This window comes from Coregonus clupeaformis, chromosome 39, assembly GCF_020615455.1.
Source record: "Coregonus clupeaformis isolate EN_2021a chromosome 39, ASM2061545v1, whole genome shotgun sequence".
Taxonomy (NCBI): Eukaryota; Metazoa; Chordata; class Actinopteri; order Salmoniformes; family Salmonidae; genus Coregonus; species Coregonus clupeaformis.
In genome coordinates this window covers 345669-365561 of record NC_059230.1, presented here as the reverse complement: position 1 = coordinate 365561, position 19893 = coordinate 345669, and the positions used below count along the sequence as shown (strand labels likewise).

Here is a 19893-nt window from a genome sequence, read left to right as displayed (position 1 = left end):
ACCAGTGGTGAGAGCACATGGTGCGGAGACAGATTCTCGCCACGCCACTTGGTAGGAGCGACCTGTCAGGTAGGACGCAATCCAGGAGTGAGCAGCGCCGAAGATGCCCAACTCGGAGAGGGTGGAGAGGAGGATCTGATGGTTCATAGTATCAAAGGCAGGAGACAGGTCTAGAAGGACAAGAGCAGAGGAGAGAGAGTTATCTTTAGCCGTGCGGAGAGCCTCCGTGACACAGAGAAGAGCAGTCTCAGTTGAATGACCAGTCTTGAAACCTGACTGGTTTGGAGAGACTGAGAGAGATAGCAAGAGAGTTGGCTAAAGACGGCACGCTCAAGATGTATTAATTCCACAATAACATGGAAAACAGGTGGGGCACTGCCCTGAATGACGGGTCGCCACTGGTTGGCATTCAGATGCAGCTTGGACGTTTCACCCGAATTGCTGCAAAGAAACCACTACTAAAGGACACCAATAAGAAGAAGAGACTTGCTTGGGCCAAGAAACATGAGCAATGGACATTTAGACCGGTGGAAATCTGTCCTTTGGTCTGATGAGTCCAAATTTGAGATTTTTGGTTCCAACCGCCGTGACTTTGTGAGACACAGAGTAGGTGAACGGATGATCTCCGCATGTGTGGTTCCCACCGTGAAGCATGGAGGAGGAGGTGTGATGGTGTGGGGGTGCTTTGCAGGTGACACTGTCAGTGATTTATTTGGAATTCAATGCACACTTAACCAGCATGGCTACTACAGCATTCTGCAGCGATACGCCATCCCATCTGGTTTGCGCTTAGTGGGACTAACATTTGTTTTTCAACAGGACAATAACCCAAAACAAACCTCCAGGATGTGTAAGGGCTATTTGACCAAGAAGGAGAGTGATGGAGTGCTGCATCAAATTACCTGGCCTCCACAATCACCCGACCTCAGCCCAATTGAGATGTTTGGAATGAGTCTGACCGCAGAGGGAAATAAAATCAGCCAACAAGTGCTCAGCATATGTGGGAACTTCTTCAAGACTGTTGGAAAAGCATTCCAGGTGACTACCTCATGAATCTGGTTGAGAGAATGCCAAGAGTGTGCAAAGCTGTAATCAAGGCAAAGGGTGGCTATTTAAAGAATTTCAAATATAAATTGTATTTTGATTTGATTAACACTTTTTTTGGTTACTACATGATTCAATATGTGTTCTTCCATAGTTGTGATTTCTTCACTATTATTCCACAATTTAGAAAATAGTAAAAATAAAGAAAAACCCTTGAATGAGTAGGTGTGTCCAAACCTTTGACTGGTACTGTATATGAAGTGGGTAAAACAGTATGTAAACATAATTAAAGTGATAACGCCAGCTGGAGTGATGCAACTTTGCACCATATCACTCTCTACCTGTATCTGCCCTGCCTAAATAACGGTGGGTAGCAAACATATCTGTCTTCCAGTAAAATGATATGATTTCCTCGGTCGAAGTCCACTTTCAAGACTGTGTCATGCTTCTACTGTGTGTATGACCAACAATAGTACCAATGACACAACAGAAGCAGGTGAGAGCTACATAGGTAAGTCACTTTTTTGTGTTTAGGAGGTAAATTCAGGGTATTTTCAGATATTGAATAGTTATAGATGTTGTATATTATGAGATGCTAATATACTGTTGATGTCAAAATGAAAGCTAACTAAAGGTTCAAACCTCGAACCAAAAGTTGTAGCTACTCAATGTTAATAATTCATTGTCTTATAAATAACTGTCACAAACTTACAGAATATACATAGTTTAATGACTATTTCTTAAATTTGAGACATTGAGTCAAAATGACTGAAAACGATGACATTAAAACCCACCTCAATCAAAACAAAGCAAATGCACCTACAGTTACAGTATTATACCTGAAAAGGTTTTGAATCTAAGAGTTCTGTGAAATGATTGATCACATTGCATGAGGTTGATGTTGGTTCAATACATTTATTTTGAGTTACAAGGAAACAATTGGAGAATTCCAGTAACGTATAATCACTTTAAGGAAGTCTTTGGAACTGACCCTTGATCCTATAAACACTGGCAGACATCTTGACTGCATGGCTCCATTGTTATTGTTCTTGTGAAATAGTTATTCTCTCTCTCAATATCTCTCGCTCTCTCTCTCTTTCTCTCTGTCCTTATCTTTTCTCAATGTTTCCATTACTACCCTGTTTATCTCCCTCTCTCTCTCCCCCTCCCTCCCTCCCTCCCTCTCTCTCCCCCTCCCTCCCTCTCTCTCTCCCCCTCCCTCCCTCCCTCCCTCCCTCCCTCCTCTTCATAGACCATAATGCAGCAGCCTAACGACAATAGCCGGTCTCCTAAGGTGAAGGAGAACGACCCTAACCAGAGGTTGGAGGACAGAGGCTCAGAACCCTGGAACAAGCCCAACCTCAGTGACAAGCAGGTGACACCATATGTCTACGGCTGTCTCATGACACCCTATTCCCTATATAGTGCACTACTTTTGACTAGAGCCCACCCTTTTCCATTTAGTGCACTACTTGTGACCAGAGCTACATTGTGACAAGACCCGCTTTGCAGTGAACACTAACATTTGACAGTTTAATAAGTGTTATGATGAGTTTCTCGGGTGTTCAAAGAATCAAGGATGCAAGGATATACTTAGACACTTTGTAGACAGTTAATGCAAATATTTAATGATCGTACCGGGTTCGTGACAACAATGACCAGAGCTTTGCCCCTTGGTGTTACGAACTAACTTGAACAAAGAAGACACTCTACCATATATACCCTCTATTACCCTCTTCCTGTCATACATCTGGCAAGTCTCCATGGGCACTCCCTGTCTTTGATGTTCATCACTCTTTACCCCAAGTCACTATTCTAAACATCACTCATGCTATCCTAAACATCACTAATCTCCTTTGACATAATGGAATGTAGACTTTCTGTCTCCTAACCACTTATCTAGTAACTCTAACCTGTTCCCCACGATACTATGACATGACATCATTATATCATAGAAACATCATATCAATCCACTTATTTTTTTTCTTATCTTGTGGTAAGTAAGATCACTTAACCCCCATAAGTTCATATATAACTTTGTATAAAATACAATATTCTTCAATCAGTAGTACATATATCTCTGACTAGATCCTAAACTATGCTAGATAACTGAGAATTGACCCCTTCAACCTTTCATACCTGAATCCAACTTGATTCTCCATATATTTAATCAACAAAGGTATACATTCTCAGTCATCTATCTTATGCGATATCAAACCTCTCAAACCTCTATAAACTCAGTCAGAGTAAAGGATAAACACATAATTAACTACTATATATTCATGCTAATATTCTATGTAGTCAAAACCATATTTTTAAATAATTTCTGAGCCATGCAACCAAGAAAACATACATAGAAATAAATTGTGACCATCATGACATCATCCCCACAAATACAAAGATCCATGACACTTTGTAAGTTACATGGATATTACAATCTGAACACATGAATACAAAAAATAACAAAAACGTCCATCTTCCTCATCCATGCGCTGTCAGAGGACCCCCAAGCTTATCACTGGTCACCTGGGGGATCTATCTGATCGACTGAGATAGCCATCTGTCCACATCTTCTTCCTGTAAACCTTAATTCCATGTTATACATTTCCACCTTAACATTCCTTGTCCTCAATCAACATTATCAATGGAGTCTAAACTGGAACAAGATGACAAAGAAGAAGAATTATTCATTTCCCTCCTTGCATTAACATTAACTGACACATCTCTAACTGAAATCACTGGCATGTTAATAATCGTTTGTACCGATCTTAAAATCAATCCCCGAAAAACACCCCATAACTATTGCTACAATAATTACTATGGCCACTAGAGGACCTAGAATGCTTGCCATCTATGTTCCTAACATCATTCAAATGACCATATCATCCTCATCTTAATATAATAGCATCCAATGCTATGTGATTATCAATTACCCATTCTAATGATTAACATCTCAGACCCAATTCTTAAAAACTCATGATTGTTAAAATATACAATGTTCAACTCCGACCTTGTCCTCCTCATATACCTCATATTCCCTTAGTGAGGGAAAAAAGTATTTGATCCCCTGCTGATTTTGTACGTTTGCCCACTAACAAAGAAATTATCAGTCTATAATTTTAATGGTAGGTTTATTTGAACAGTGAGAGACAGAATAACAACAAAAAAATGTTATAAATTGATTTGCATTTTAATGAGGGAAATAAGTATTTGACCCCCTCTCAATCAGAAAGATTTCTGGCTCCCAGGTATCTTTTATACAGGTAACGAGCTGAGATTAGGAGCACACTCTTAAAGGGAGTGCTCCTAATCTCAGTTTGTTACCTGTATAAAAGACACCTGTCCACAGAAGCAATCAATCAATCAGATTTCAAACTCTCCACCATGGCCATGACCAAAGAGCTCTCCAAGGATGTCAGGGACAAGATTGTAGACCTACACAAGGCTGGAATGGGCTACAAGCCAATCGCCAAGCAGCTTGGTGAGAAGGTGACAACAGTTGGTGCGATTATTCGCAAATAGAAGAAACACAAAATAACTTTCAATCTCCCTCGGCCTGGGGCTCCATGCAAGATCTCACCTTGTGGAGTTGCAATGATCATGAGAACGGTGAGGAATCAGCCCAGAACTACACGGAAGGATCTTGTCAATGATCTCAAGGCAGCTGGGACCATAGTCACCAAGAAAACAATTGGTAACACACTACGCCGTGAAGGACTGAAATCCTGCAGCGCCCGCAAGGTCCCCCTGCTCAAGAAAGCACATATACAGGCCCGTCTGAAGTTTGCCAATGAACATCTGAATGATTCAGAGGAGAACTGGGTGAAAGTGTTGTGGTCAGATGAGACCAAAATCGAGCTTTTGGCATCAACTCAACTCGCCATGCTTGGAGGAGGAGGAACGCTGCCTATGACCCCAAGAACACCATCCCCACCGTTAAACATGGAGGTGGAAACATTATGCTTTGGGGGTGTTTTTCTGCTAAGGGGACAGGACAACTTCACCGCATCAAAGGGACGATGGACGGGGCCATGTACCGTCAAATCTTGGGTGAGAACCTCCTTCCCTCAGCCAGGGCATTGAATATGGGTCGTGGATGGGTTTTCCAGCATGACAATGACCCAAAACACACGGCCAAGGCAACAAAGGAGTGGCTCAAGAAGAAGCATATTAAAGTCCTGGAGTGGCCTAGCCAGTCTCCAGACCTTAATCCCATAGAAAATCTGTGGAGGGAGCTGAAGGTTCGAGTTGCCAAACGTCATCCTCGAAACCTTAATGACTTGGAGAAAATCTGCAAAGAGGAGTGGGACAAAATCCCTCCTGAGATGTGTGCAAACCTGGTGGCCAACTACAAGAAACGTCTGACCTCTGTGATTGCCAACAAGGGTTTTGCCACCAAGTACTAAGTCATGTTTTGCAGAGAGGTCAAATACTTATTTCCCTCATTAAAATGCAAATCAATTTATAACATTTTTTACATGAGTTTTTCTGGAATTTTTTGTTGTTATTCTGTCTCTCACTGCTCAAATAAACCTACCATTACAATTATAGACTGATCATGTCTTTGTCAGTTGGCAAACGCACAAAATCAGCAGGGAATCAAATACTTTTTTCCCTCACTGTATATATACAGTGGGGAGAACAAGTATTTGATACACTGCCGATTTCAAAAAAATACTTTTTTCCCTCACTGTAACATACACATTATAACACTCTATTATCACTCCCTGTTAAATCATCACATCCCTAAACTATTCCTGCTTTAATAATTCAACCAAATTCAGATCATATGAAAATATCATAAACCCATGATAATAACCAATTAAGTACTTGCCTATCAACATAGATATGTACTACTCTAAACATCCATATTAATATCACCCAATACTTCAAATCTATATCATTACTAATATGTTAATACTTTAACCAAATTAATCAACATCTTCATGATTTCATTCACAATCCTCACCTTAATTTCCCATTACAACTTTCAGAATGTATACTTATATTATCATACATTATAAACATCCATAATTCAATTATGACGCTTCAAATCATACATTCAACATCACCAAACCAAATACTCCGTTGTATCCATTCAATCAACACATCAGCAGTGGAATTTACACTCATAAATGCAGATTGTTACTCCATGCCTTGAAATGATAAATAAATTCCACAAATAGCGCCATTACAATGATTTCTCATCTTACCCTCTGATATAAAATGAAGTTACATCACTTTACTAAGTTAGCTCTACCATGATAATTAGTTCAATGAAACCCCTATATTGGCTTTGTACTATATTATACATTACATCTAAAACAACATTACTTATGGTCAGTTTATTCCACTATCACATGATCCAACAACGGTATAAACTTAGAAAACACATATTAATTACTTTTCCACCCATTACGTACGTCTACGTTCGGGTGAGCAAGTTTAATACAAACATGACACTCTAATTATGATTTTTGTCATTACTATTTCCACATCGTCACAACTCCATATAGAAAGGTTGGAAACGTATAGATACTCACATCAAATAATCCTTTAGTTAGTTTAACAATCCTCCTTCAACCCAAATCAGCCTCTCCTTCATTCTCTCAGCGGAACCAAAAAAGAACAGACTGTAATTTCCAAGGACACTGCCCGTTCCTGTCCCAGAAAACACAGACTTTCCACTACTCTCTAAAATAACATCAAGCTCTATTTACCCCTTTTAACTACTCTCCTGAGGATATTCATTATCACCTCTATGCTTACCTATCACTATTATTATTTAATGCAATGTTAGTAACATTCAATGTTAGTAATTAAACACTTGCATCAAATATCCACTTCTGATAATGTATTAAAATGTAGTTCCTATTTGTCGTTTTTGGTGCTATGATTCAATATGTTACTTGTCATTGGCTCCCTCTCCTAGCCATTTTGAGTAATTCATTTGTCTAATTATCTTCTTATTTAATGATGTTTTTACCACATCAAAAAGGTCCGTAAACTATTTTTCTCTTTACCTATTTACTTCTATGATGATACAACACATCAGAGCTTCATCTAATTTACTCCTATGATGATACAACACATCAGAGCTTCATCTATTTTACTCCTATGATGATACAACACATCAGAGCTTCATCTGTTTTACTCCTATGATGATACAACACATCAGAGCTTCATCTGTTTAACTCCTATGATGATACAACACATCAGAGCTTCATCTATTTTACTCCTATGATGATACAACACATCAGAGCTTCATCTGTTTTACTCCTATGATGATACAACACATCAGAGCTTCATCTATTTTACTCCTATGATGATACAACACATCAGAGCTTCATCTGTTTTACTCCTATGATGATACAACACATCAGAGCTTCATCTGTTTAACTCCTATGATGATACAACACATCAGAGCTTCATCTATTTTACTCCTATGATGATACAACACATCAGAGCTTCATCTGTTTTACTCCTATGATGATACAACACATCAGAGCTTCATCTGTTTAACTCCTATGATGATACAACACATCAGAGCTTCATCTGTTTTACTCCTATGATGATACAACACATCAGAGCTTCATCTGTTTAACTCCTATGATGATACAACACATCAGAGCTTCATCTATTTTACTCCTATGATGATACAACACATCAGAGCTTCATCTGTTTTACTCCTATGATGATACAACACATCAGAGCTTCATCTGTTTAACTCCTATGATGATACAACACATCAGAGCTTCATCTGTTTAACTCCTATGATGATACAACACATCAGAGCTTCATCTGTTTTACTCCTATGATGATACAACACATCAGAGCTTCATCTGTTTAACTCCTATGATGATACAACACATCAGAGCTTCATAACCTAATTTACTCCCATGATGATATAACACATCAGAGCTTCATAACCTAATTTACTCCCATGATGATACAACACATCAGAGTCTCTCTTTACCAATTTATGCTAATTACTGTTAACACACCTTGTTTTGAATCATAGCATCATGTCATTGTGTAATTTAATATTCCTCCTTACATCCCTTTACATAATTCAACACCACTCAACGTCCCCCTTCAAAATATTAAATTTTAAAGTTCGTTACAGTTCAGCTTTACCACAGATAAGCAGATTTTGACATAATTCAAAAAATGAAAGTCTGCTTACCTGTTAGTTGAGCTGTAGACTGCATCCTGTTCATGAAAACGCCAATCTGTTATAATGAGTTTCTCGGGTGTTCAAAGAATCAAGGATGCAAGGATATACGTAGACACTTTGTAGACAGTTAATGCAAATATTTAATGATCGGTACCGGGTTCGTGACAACAATGACCAGAGCTTTGCCCCTTGGTGTTACGAACTAACTTGAACAAAGAAGACACTCTACCATACATACCCTCTATTACCCTCTTCCTGGCATACATCTGGCAAGTCTCCATGGGCACTCCCTGTCTTTGATGTTCATCACTCTTTACCCCAAGTCACTATCCTAAACATCACTCATGCTATCCTAAACATCACTAATCTCCTTTGACATAATGGAATGTAGACTTTCTGTCTCCTAACCACTTATCTAGTAACTCTAACCTGTTCCCCACGATAATATGACATGACATCATTATACCATAAAAACATCATATCAATAAGCCTACTCGTGTGTGGATGCATTCTGTGTTTTATAACCATGTCTTTATTCCCACTGATGGTGATACAGGACAAGCGCCTGGAGACTGTGGAGGCTACCCACTCAGAACCCTGGAATAAACCACATCTCAGCAACAGCAAGGTGAGTTTGGTTCCAACCACTAAACCACTAGCCACTCCATCTTTAGGCCAGGGACTTTGTCCCAAGACTGTTGAATTGCCTTTTTAACTTTCTACATACAGTATAGGTTTTGAATCTAGGATGCTGTGCAATCCTATAGCAAATCAGGGCACATCATTTTAAATAGATTATGACTGAGCTGGGCACCACCATAAATGTAAATTTTGCTATAGTCCACTATTTTGGCTCCATCTGTAATTTGTGTCCTGTATGTACCACTTCTACAGGGGAGGGACTTTGAGAAATGGAATGCCGGCCATTCAGAACCCTGGAACAAGCCTAATTTCAACAACAACAAAGTGGGTTCTGTGGAGAAAAAATATTTCAGTGAGAGGATGATATTGTGTGTTGTGTGTTATATTAACCTACCTGGGTTGTGTGTTATATTAACCTGCCTGGGTGGTGTGTTATATTAACCTACCTGGGTTGTGTGTTATATTAACCTACCTGGGTTGTGTATTATATTAACCTACCTGGGTTGTGTATTATATTAACCTACCTGGGTTGTGTATTATATTAACCTACCTGGGTGGTGTGTTATATTAACCTGCCTGGGTGGTGTGTTATATTAACCTACCTGGGTTGTGTGTTATATTAACCTACCTGGGTTGTGTATTATATTAACCTACCTGTGTTGTGTGTTATATTAACCTGCCTGGGTGGTGTGTTATATTAACCTACCTGAGTTGTGTGTTATATTAACCTACCTGGGTTGTGTATTATATTAACCTACCTGGGTGGTATGTTATATTAACCTACCTGGGGTGGTGTGTTATATTAACCTACCTGGGTGGTGTGTTATATTAACCTACCTGGGTTGTGTGTTATATTAACCTACCTGGGTTGTGTGTTATATTAACCTACCTGGGCTGTGTATTATATTAACCTACCTGGGTGGTATGTTATATTAACCTACCTGGGGTGGTATGTTATATTAACCTACCTGGGGTGGTGTGTTATATTAACCTACCTGGGTTGTGTGTTATATTAACCTGCCTGGGTGGTGTGTTATATTAACCTGCCTGCGTGGTGTGTTATATTAACCTACCTGGGGTGGTGTGTTATATTAACCTGCCTGGGTGGTGTGTTATATTAACCTGCCTGGGTGGTGTGTTATATTAACCTACCTGGGGTGGTGTGTTATATTAACCTACCTGGGTGGTGTGTTATATTAACCTACCTGGGTTGTGTGTGTTTTGCTCACAGCCTGGCCTAGCACAGATGCACACGTTCCAGGAGTGTCTACAGCTCATCACAGAGCTAGCCGAGGACGTGAAGGACATCAGTAAAGTACAGTGGCTTGATACACTACAGTGGCAAGCGAAAGTATTCACCCTCCTTGGCATTTTTCCTATTTCGTTGCCTTTCAACCTGGAATTAAAATGTTTTTTTTTTGAAGATGCAAAATATTTTCTATTGTGAAACAAACAAGAAATAATATAAAAAAACAGAAAAATTGAGCGTGCATAACTATTCACCCCCCAAAGTCAATACTTTGTAGAGCCACCTTTTGCAGCAATTACAGCTGCAAGTCTCTTGGAGTATGCCTGTGCTAGGCCAGGCTCTGTCGATGTGCCCTTGAGCAAGGCACTTAACCCTAATTGCTCATGTAAGTCGCTCTGGATAAGAGCGTCTGCTAAATGACTAAAATGTAAAATATGTAAATGTAATGTCTCTATAAGCTTGGCACATCTAGCCACTGGGATTTTTGCCCATTCTTCAAGGCAAAACTGCTCCAGCTCCTTCAAGTTGGATGGGTTCCACTGGTGTACAGCAATCTTTAAGTCATACCACAGATTCTCAATTGGATTGAGGTCTGGGCTCTGACTAGGCAATTCCAAGACATTTAATTGTTTCCCCTTCAACCACTCAAGTGTTGCTTTAGCAGTATGCTTAGGGTCATTGTCCTGCTGGAAGGTGAACCTCCGTCCCAGTCTCAAATCTCTGGAAGACTGAAACAGGTTTCCCTCAAGAATTTCCCTGTATTTAACGCCATCCATCATTCCTTCAATTCTGACCAATTTCCCAGTCCCTGCCGATGAAAACCATCCCCACAGCATGATGCTGCCACCACCATGCTTCACTGTGGGGATGGCGTTCTCGTGGTGATGAGAGGTGTTGGGTTTGCACCAGACATAGCGTTTTCCTTGATGGCCAAAAAGCTACATTTTTGTCTCATCTGACCAGAGTACCTTCTTCCATGTGCTTGGGGAGCCTTCCACATGCCTTTTGGTGAACACCAAACGTGTTTGCATATTTTTTTCTTTAAGCAATGGCTTTTTTATGGCCACTCTTCCGTAAAGCCCAGCTCTGTGGAGTGTACGGCTTAAAGTGGTCCTATGGACAGATACTCCAATCTCCGCTGCGGAGCTTTGCAGCTCCTTCAGGGTTATCTTTGGTCTCTTTGTTGGCTCTCTGATTAATGCCCTCCCTGCCTGGTCCGTGAGTTTTGGTGGGCGGCCCTCTCTTGGCAGGTTTGTTGTGGTGCCATATTCTTTAAAAAAATTTATAATTCACTTCACCAATTTCGACAATTATGTGTATGTCCATTACATGAAATAAAAATAAAAATCCATTTAAATGCCAGGCTGTAATGCAACAAAATAGGAAAAACGCCAAGGGGGATGAATACTTTTGCAAGGCACTGTACGACAATCTCGATCTGTACAGATGTAGGATCTTAATTTGAACCAGTTTGCTACAGCGGGATAATAATCCTGCAGCAACAGGAAATGTGAATTATTATGTAGATTATAATTAATGGACATTTTTAATAGGGGTTGATACATTTTTCGTAAGAGAAAATCAAGTCTGAAATTACAAAGTGGAAATTACAAACTTCAGATGCCTTTTTAAACCTCAAATACAGTACCAGTTTAAAATGTCCTGCATTGCAGGAAAGTTCTCCTGTAACAGGGGGATCAAATTAAGATCTTACATCTGTACACGTAACTCAAACATTCACATAAATCTCAAATTGACATCAACACATATTTTTATGGAAAAGTTCACATTCACTCACACAGTTTGTCAAACCAAAAATGTCAATACAATGATCAATATGTGACCTCACGTCTGCATCACTTCCTTGAATATGACATCACGTCCTTGAATATGACATCATTTCCTTGAATATGACATCACTTCCTTGCTTGCAGCTTGCCAGGAGAAGAGAGGTGAAGGGAGGAGAAGGTTCCACAGCATCACCTAGCCTGGAGAGCAGCCGGAGTCTCATTCTACTGTGGGCCAAGGAGCTCGAGCAGGTAACACGGTGAACAGGCTAACAAAACACAATAGAAGCAGTATCATACAGTGTGAGAGAGAAGGGAGATATAAAAAAAAGAGACAGGAAAACAGAGAGAAGGAGAAGTTTAAGTGATGTCATGGTATTATTGTCTCCTAAAACAATGGAGTCACTTCCATAGGACAATATTTATATAACGACACAGGGAGAGACCCAGATGCAGACACAGGTGGCAAGAGGCAGGTCGAGGACAGGCAGAAGTTCATTAACCAGGTCAGAGTCCGAAAGGTACAGGGCGGCAAGCAGGCTGGAGGTCAGGGCAGGCTGAATGGTCAGGCAGGCTGGAGGTCAGGGCAGGCTGAATGGTCAGGCAGGCTGGAGGTCAGGGCAGGCTGAATGGTCAGGCAGGCTAGAGGTCATGGCAGGCTAAATGGTAAGGCAGGCTGGAGGTCAGGGCAGGCTGAATGGTCAAGCAGGCTGGAGGTCAGGGCAGGCTGAAGGGTCCGGCAGGCAGGCTTAGTGTCAGGGCAGGCTGAATGGTCAGGCAGGCTGGAGATCAGGGTAGGCTGAATGGTCAGGCAGGCTGGAGGTCAGGGCAGGCTGAATGGTCAAGCAGGCTGGAGGTCAGGGCAGGCTGAATGGTCAGGCAGGCTGGAGATCAGGGCAGGCTGAAAGGTCAGGCAGGCGGGCTTAGTGTCAGGGCAGGCTGAATGGTCAGGCAGGCGGGCTTAGTGTCAGGGCAGGCTGAATGGTCAGGCAGGTGGGCTGGAGGTCAGGGCAGGCAGAAAAGGTCGGAACCAGCTAGAAAACAGAGACTAGGGGATACTGCAGCAAGACGAACTGGCAAAAAACTAACAGAAATCACTGGTATAAATACACAGGGAATAATGGGAACAAATGGGAATAAATGAGGGGGTGGAGACAAGCACAAGACAGGTGAAACAGATCAGGGTGTGACAATTTATATACATACAGTGCATTCGGAAAGTATTCAGCCCCCCTTCCTTTTTCCACATTTTGTTACGTTACAGCCTTATTGTAAAATTGATTAAATTAATATTTTTTTCTCATCAATCTAGACACTATACCCCATAAATATGCTATTTCTGTATTTTTTTTCAATTGTAATTTGCAAAAATCTCTAAAAACCTGTTTTTTCTTTGTCATTATGGGGTATTGTGTGTAGATTGATGAGGGGAAAAAAACAATGTAATTAATTTTAGAATAAGGCTGTAAAAGTAAAGGGATCTGAATACTTTCCGAATACACTATATGTATTTTCTGTGATCAATTTCTGTGATAGATTTGGTTTGTTTGGTTGTCATTACTTTAAATTACATTTCCTGACCTCACAGATGATCAGTAGTTTTGGCTGCATTCTCAGGGTCATTTACTATAAAATCACCTTCTTATATAAGTGATACAACTATTCCTTTGTTCTCTCAGCTCCAGAAGACATCCACACCAACAACAGAGGTACAGATGACGAGAGGAAAGAGGGATCCAGGCGGAGGAGGGAAAGACGGAGGGAAACACGGAGGGTGGAAAGACAGAAGTTTGGAGAAAGAGAATCAGAGAATATTGGAATGGGCAACAGAACTGAAGAATGTCTCAGAGGTGTGTGTGTGTGTGTATGTGTGTGTGTGTGAGAGAGCGAAATGTGCTACTGTTTATAAAGTGTGTCCACTGTATGTGAGAGTGCGTCCCAAATGTGTTCCCAGGTGTGTGGGCTGTCAGATGAGGACCTGAAGCGTCTGTTGTGTCCGCGTGGGGTCAAGGAGTCTAGGCTAGCTGGCATTCTGCCATTGCTGGAGTTCGTAGCATGGTCTCTACTGTCAAATGACACTGAGGTGAGAGAAATGTATTGAATTGTGTCCGTGAGAGTGTGCACATGTGTGTGTGTGTTTGTGTGTGTGTGTGTGTGAAAGACATGTTTTGACTAATTCTACCCTAGTAGATTTTCTAGGCTGCTGTAGCGATGCTGCCATATGAATATAAACACTCTGGCAATGAATCTCCCTGTCTCTCATGTCAGGAGGACGTATCAAAGCTGTGGTTGTCAACCAAACAGAGAGCATGGAGAACTGGTGAGAGCTCTCTCTCTCTCTCTCTCTCTCTCTCTCTCTCTCTCTCTCTCTCTCTCTCTCTCTCTCTCTCTCTCTCTCTCTCTCTCTCTCTCTCTCTCTCTCTCTCTCTCTCTCTCTCTCTCTCTCTCTTTCTCTCTCTCTCCCCCCCCTCTCTCTCTCTCCCCCTCTCTCTCTGTCTCTCTCTCTGTCTCTCTCTCTCTCCCCCTCTGTCTCTTCCCCTCTCTCATTCGCTCTCTCTCTCCCCCTCCCCCTCAATTCAATTCAAGGTGCTTTATTGGCATGGGAAACATATGTTTACATTACCAAAGCAAGGGAAATGGATAAAACAAAAGTGAAATAAATAATAAAAAGTGAACAGTAAATATTACACTCACACAAGTTACAAAAGAATAAAGACATTACTAATGTCATATTATGTCTATATACAGCGTTGTAACGATGTGCAAATAGTTAAAGTAAAAAAGGGAACATAAATAAACATAAATATGGGTTGTATTTACAATGGTGTTTGTTCTTCACTGGTTGCCCTTTTCTTGTGGCAACAGGTCACAGATCTTGCTGCTGTGATGGCACACTGTGGTTTTTCACCCAATAGATAAGGGAGTTTATCAAAAATGGATTTGTTTTCGACTTTGTGGGTCTGTGTTATCTGAGGGAAATATGTTTCTCTAATATGGTCATACATTTGGCAGGAGGTTAGGAAGTGCAGCTCAGTTTCCACCTCATTTTGTGGGCAGTGTGCACATAGCCTGTCTTCTCTTGAGAGCCAGGTCTGCCTACGGTGACCTTTCTCAATAGCAAGGCTATGCTCGCTGAGTCTTGACATAGTCAAAGCTTTCCTTAATTTTGGGTCAGTCACAGTGGTCAGGTATTCTTCCAATGTGTACTCTCTGTTTAGGACCAAATAGAATTCTAGTTTGCTCCGTTTTTTTGTAAATTCTTTCCAATGTGTCAAGTAATTATCTTTTTGTTTTCTTATGATTTGGTTGGGTCTAATTGTGTTGTGTCTTGGGGCTCTGTGGGGTCTGTTTGTGTTTGTGAACAGAGCCCCAGGACCAGCTTACTTAGGAGAGTCTTCTCCAAGTTCATCTCTTTGTAGGTGATGTCTTTCTTATGGAAGGTTTGGGAATCACTTCCTTTTAGGTGGTTGTAGAATGTAATGGCTCTTTTCTGGATTTTGATAATTAGCAGGTATTGGCCTAATTAAGCTCTGCATGCATTATTTGGTGTTTTACGTTGTACACAGAGGATATTGGTGTTTGTCCCATTTTGTGAATTCTTGGTTGGTGAGCGGACACCAGACCTCATAACCATAAAGGGCAATGTGTTCTATAACTGATTCAAGTATGTTTAGCCAGATCCTAATTGGTATGTCAAATGTTATGTTCCTTTTGACGGCATAGAAGGCCCTTCTTGCCTTGTCTCTAAGATCGTTCACAGCTTTGTGGAAGTTACCTGTGGTGCTGATGTTTAGGCCGAGGTATGTATCGTTTTTTTGTGTGCTCTAGGGCAACAGTGTCTAGATGGAATTTGTATTTGTGGTCCTGGCAACTGGACCTTTTTTGGAAAACCATTATATTTGTCTTACTGAAATTTACTGTCAGGGTCCAGGTCTGACAGAATCTGTGCAGAAGATCTATGTGCTGCTGTAGGCCCTTCTCTCTCTCTCCCTCCCTCTCTCTATCTCTCTCCCCCTCTCTCTCTCTCGCTCTCTCGCTCTCGCTCTCTCTCTCTCTTTCCCTCACCCAGTTATTATTGCACTAATCTGTTCTTCTCATTGCAAATAGGAAGCCAAAAGTACATCCCTAATTCTGTATGGCAATGGATTCACAGCGCTTCAGGTAGGAAGAAAGAAGAATGAACAATTATCACAATAACACATTACATTACATTGAAATCATGCTGACACATAGTGCATGCAAGTGCAGCTACTGTTGATTTTCATTTTTCAATCAATTAAGAATCACTTAATTAATTAAACATTGAGCAATGAATTTGAGAAGAAAAAAACCTCTCATGCCTCACTCTCTCCACCTCTCTCCATCCCTCTCTACATCACTCTCTCATCCCTCTCTCCATCCCTCTCTCCATCCCTTTCTCCACCTCTCTCTCCACCTCTCTCTCCACCTCTCTCTCCACCTCTTTCCATCCCTCTCTCCATCCCTCTCTCCACCTCTCTCCATCCCTCTCTCATCCCTCTCTCCACCTCTCTCCATCCCTCTCTCCACCTCTCTCCATCCCTCTCTCCATCCCTCTCTCCATCCCTCCCTCCACCTCTCCCTCCACCTCTCTCCATCCCTCTCTCCACCTCTCTCCATCTCTCTCCACCACCACCTCCACTTCTCTCTCCCTCTACCTCCACCTTTCTCCACCTCTGCAGCCCAAGTGCGTCTGGAACCCCTCACCAGCCACCCCTGGCTGGCCTTCTCAGATGACAACCTTGAGGTGTGGGAGGGCCCCCAGAGGGGCGACACCATAAACTATCCCCTCCGCTTTGACATCTGGTCCTGCGTTCTGGGATGCCAGGTAGTGGGATGAGTTTGATTAATCAATTGAATTAGGGAAATAGAAATCGAAAAGAACAAAGTTAAGTGATATTTTCCATCGCTGGACAGAGATATGAGTTTAAGTAAAGAAGATTCTGTTTCGATTGCATATACACTACCGTTCAAAAGTTTTGGGTCACTTAGAAATGTCCTTGTTTTTGAAAGAAAAGCAATGTTTTTCTCCATTAAAATAACATCAAATTGATCAGAAATACAGTGTAGACATTGTTAATGTTGTAAATGGCTATTGTAGCTGGAAACGGCTGATTTTTTATGGAATATCTACATAGACGTACGGAGGCCAATTATCAGCAACCATCAGTTCTGTGTTCCACTGGCACGTTGTGTTTGCTAATCTAAGTTTATAATTTTAAAAGGCTAATTGATCATTAGAAAACCCTTTTGCAATTATGTTAGCACAGCTGAAAACTGTTGTGCTGGTTAAAGAAGCAATAAAACTGGCCTTCTTAAAGACTAGTTGAGTATCTGGGGCATCATGTATGTGTGGTTTTTCTCGTGTATTATTCACACGTACATCATACATTATTTTGTAGAGAAAACTCTGATTTATTCATAATATTATTTGGGTTGATAAATAATTTGATCGGCCCTAGCAACCATCAACTAATCGATTGTGAAAAACTTGTGTTGAACGACTCTCCTCTACTACAAGGCCATCAACACAGGAAGGCACTACTGGGAAGTAGAGGTATCCAGCACAGGCAGCTGGAGACTGGGGGTGACATCTGTAACTGCACCCCGGAAAGGTCGGTTCCCCATGACCCCAGCGAAGGGCTACTGGACCCTGTGGAGGAGCGCCCAGAACACCCTGTGGGCCTGTTGTGATGACTCCTCGACCAAGCTACCTGTCTCAGCCCTGCCACGCCTAGTAGGGGTCTACCTGGACTTCGAGGAGGGCCAGGTTTCCTTCTATGATGTAGAGAATAGGTATCATATCTATACGTTCACTGATACGTTTAAGGAGAGGGTGGTTCCTGTGTTCGGCTGTCTGGATGGGGATACGAGGATCAGGATTGTGCCACGGATGAAGATGCCATCTGCATCGGTGTCTGGTGTTAGATAAAGCTGCAATGTGATCTAGATGGATTTGTTATGCAATGTTTTTTTGTAACTCATTTTACATCACCTGCCAGAATATGTCAGACATGTTTTGTTGTGGATAATCACTGTTTGTCCCTTGAGAGAGATTCTCTTTTTTTACACCAAACATTTTTCCTGTTTCACTGCACCTTTTCTAATGATATTACAATTTGAACACAATAAACAGAAAACTATGACAAAGTGTTTATTTGTTAATTTGAGATACCATCATGATAAAAGGTCAATTATTGAAACATCAGCGACAGCAAGCCAATACAATGATACAGTAAGATCCGGAACGGTAGTCTCTGTTAATGTTTCCGTCTAGCGTGGGGGGAACAGTTATTATGCGCACACTGCTATGGCACGTCATATTTCCATAATGGCTACCCCTACGATGGAAGAACTTCCCAAGACCTCTGTGTTGGACCCACTGAAGGGTCTCCTGCTGACCTATTTCATGCCAGAATCATGTTACGACAAGTTTTTCCTAAATTTTAACTTTCTGGATGGTAATTAAAGTTTTTGCACAGTTTGCTGACGTTTGATTGCAAGAGCTAACTTAGTTAGCCAGGGCTTCAACGTTCAATGGATGAGCTAACAATAGCTATCGTTAGCTACCTAACTTGCAAACATGCTCGTTTTTGCTCGATATTTCACAATGTGTAACTTGTATCTTATATTTTCCAACTAACAGATATTGTGCTATCGTTGCTTCCGGAGACAGTTTGGAACTCAGTATTGAGTGTTGCAACCTAGGACAGACTATTTTTACGTGCTTCAGCAGTCGGTGGTCCCGTTCTGCGAGCGTGTGTGGACTACCACTTCGCGGTTGAGCCATTGCTCCTAGACGTTTCCTCTTCACAATAACAGCACTTACAGTTGACCGGGGCAGCTCTAGATTGGCAGAAATGTTACAAACTGTAAAAATAAAGAAAAACCCTTGAATCAGTAGGTGTGTCCAAACTTTTGACTGTTACTGTATATATATATATATATATATATATATATTTTTTTTTTCACCTTTATTTAACCAGGTAAGCCAGTTGAGAACAAGTTCTCATTTACAACTGCGACCTGGCCAAGATAAAGCAAAGCAGTGCGATAAAAACAACACAGAGTTACATATGGGGTAAAAAAACATAAAGTCAAAAATACAACAGAAAATATATATACAGTGTGTGCAAATGTAGCAAGTTATGGAGGTAAGGCAATAAATAGGCTATAGTGCAAAATAATTACAATAGTATTAACACTGGAATGCTAGATGTGCAAGAGATTATGTGCAAATAGAGATACTGGGGTGCAAAATAGCAAAATAAATAACAATATAGGGATGAGGTAGTTGGGTGGGCTAATTTCAGATGGGCTGTGTACAGGTGCAGTGATCGGTAAGGTGCTCTGACAACTGATGCTTAAAGTTAGTGAGGGAGATAAGAGTCTCCAGCTTCAGAGATTTTTGCAATTCGTTCCAGTCATTGGCAGCAGAGAACTGGAAGGAATGGCGGCCAAAGGAGGTGTTGGCTTTGGGAATGACCAGTGAGATATACCTGCTGGAGCGCAGACTACGGGTGGGTGCTGCTATGGTGACCAATGAGCTAAGATAAGGCGGGGATTTGCCTAGCAGTGATTTATAGATGGCCTGGAGCCAGTGGGTTTGACGACGAACATGTAGTGAGGACCAGCCAACAAGAGCGTACAGGTCACAGTGGTGGGTAGTGTATGGGGCTTTGGAGACAAAACGGATGGCACTGTGATAGACTACATCCAATTTGCTGAGTAGAGTGTTGGAGGCTATTTTGTAAATGACATCGCCGAAGTCAAGGATCGGTAGGATAGTCAGTTTTACGAGGGCATGTTTGGCAGCATGAGTGAAGGAGGCTTTGTTGCGAAATAGGAAGCCGATTCTAGATTTAACTTTGGATTGGAGATTCTTAATGTGAGTCTGGAAGGAGAGTTTACAGTCTAACCAGACACCTAGGTATTTGTAGTTGTCCACATACTCTAGGTCAGACCCGTCAGAGTGG

General features: G+C 41.3%; 1 protein-coding gene across 1 annotated transcript; it reads left to right on the top strand.

Annotated features, from left to right (window-relative positions):
- Positions 1-1461: 1461 nt before the first annotated feature.
- Positions 1462-18115, top strand: LOC121554208 (E3 ubiquitin-protein ligase TRIM7-like). The gene is made up of 12 exons (XM_041867685.2): positions 1462-1555; positions 2297-2419; positions 8778-8849; positions 9116-9187; positions 10095-10178; positions 12047-12151; positions 13579-13749; positions 13854-13982; positions 14168-14219; positions 16007-16060; positions 16600-16745; positions 17439-18115. The coding sequence occupies exons 2-12, from the start codon at positions 2303-2305 to the stop codon at positions 17847-17849; spliced, it is 1413 nt and encodes a 470-aa protein (XP_041723619.2). The 5' UTR covers positions 1462-1555; positions 2297-2302; the 3' UTR covers positions 17850-18115.
- Positions 18116-19893: the final 1778 nt, after the last annotated feature.

What these genes read in the sequence shown, in the direction of transcription:
- LOC121554208 (XM_041867685.2), top strand. Translation starts at nt 2,303, where the DNA reads ATGCAGCAGCCTAACGACAATAGCCGGTCTCCTAAGGTGAAGGAGAAC. An exon ending in CTAATTTCAACAACAACAAA is followed by an intron (nt 9,188 to 10,094) that starts GTGGGTTCTGTG and finishes TTTTGCTCACAG; the next exon opens with CCTGGCCTAGCACAGATGCA. An exon ending in TACTGTCAAATGACACTGAG is followed by an intron (nt 13,983 to 14,167) that starts GTGAGAGAAATG and finishes CTCTCATGTCAG; the next exon opens with GAGGACGTATCAAAGCTGTG.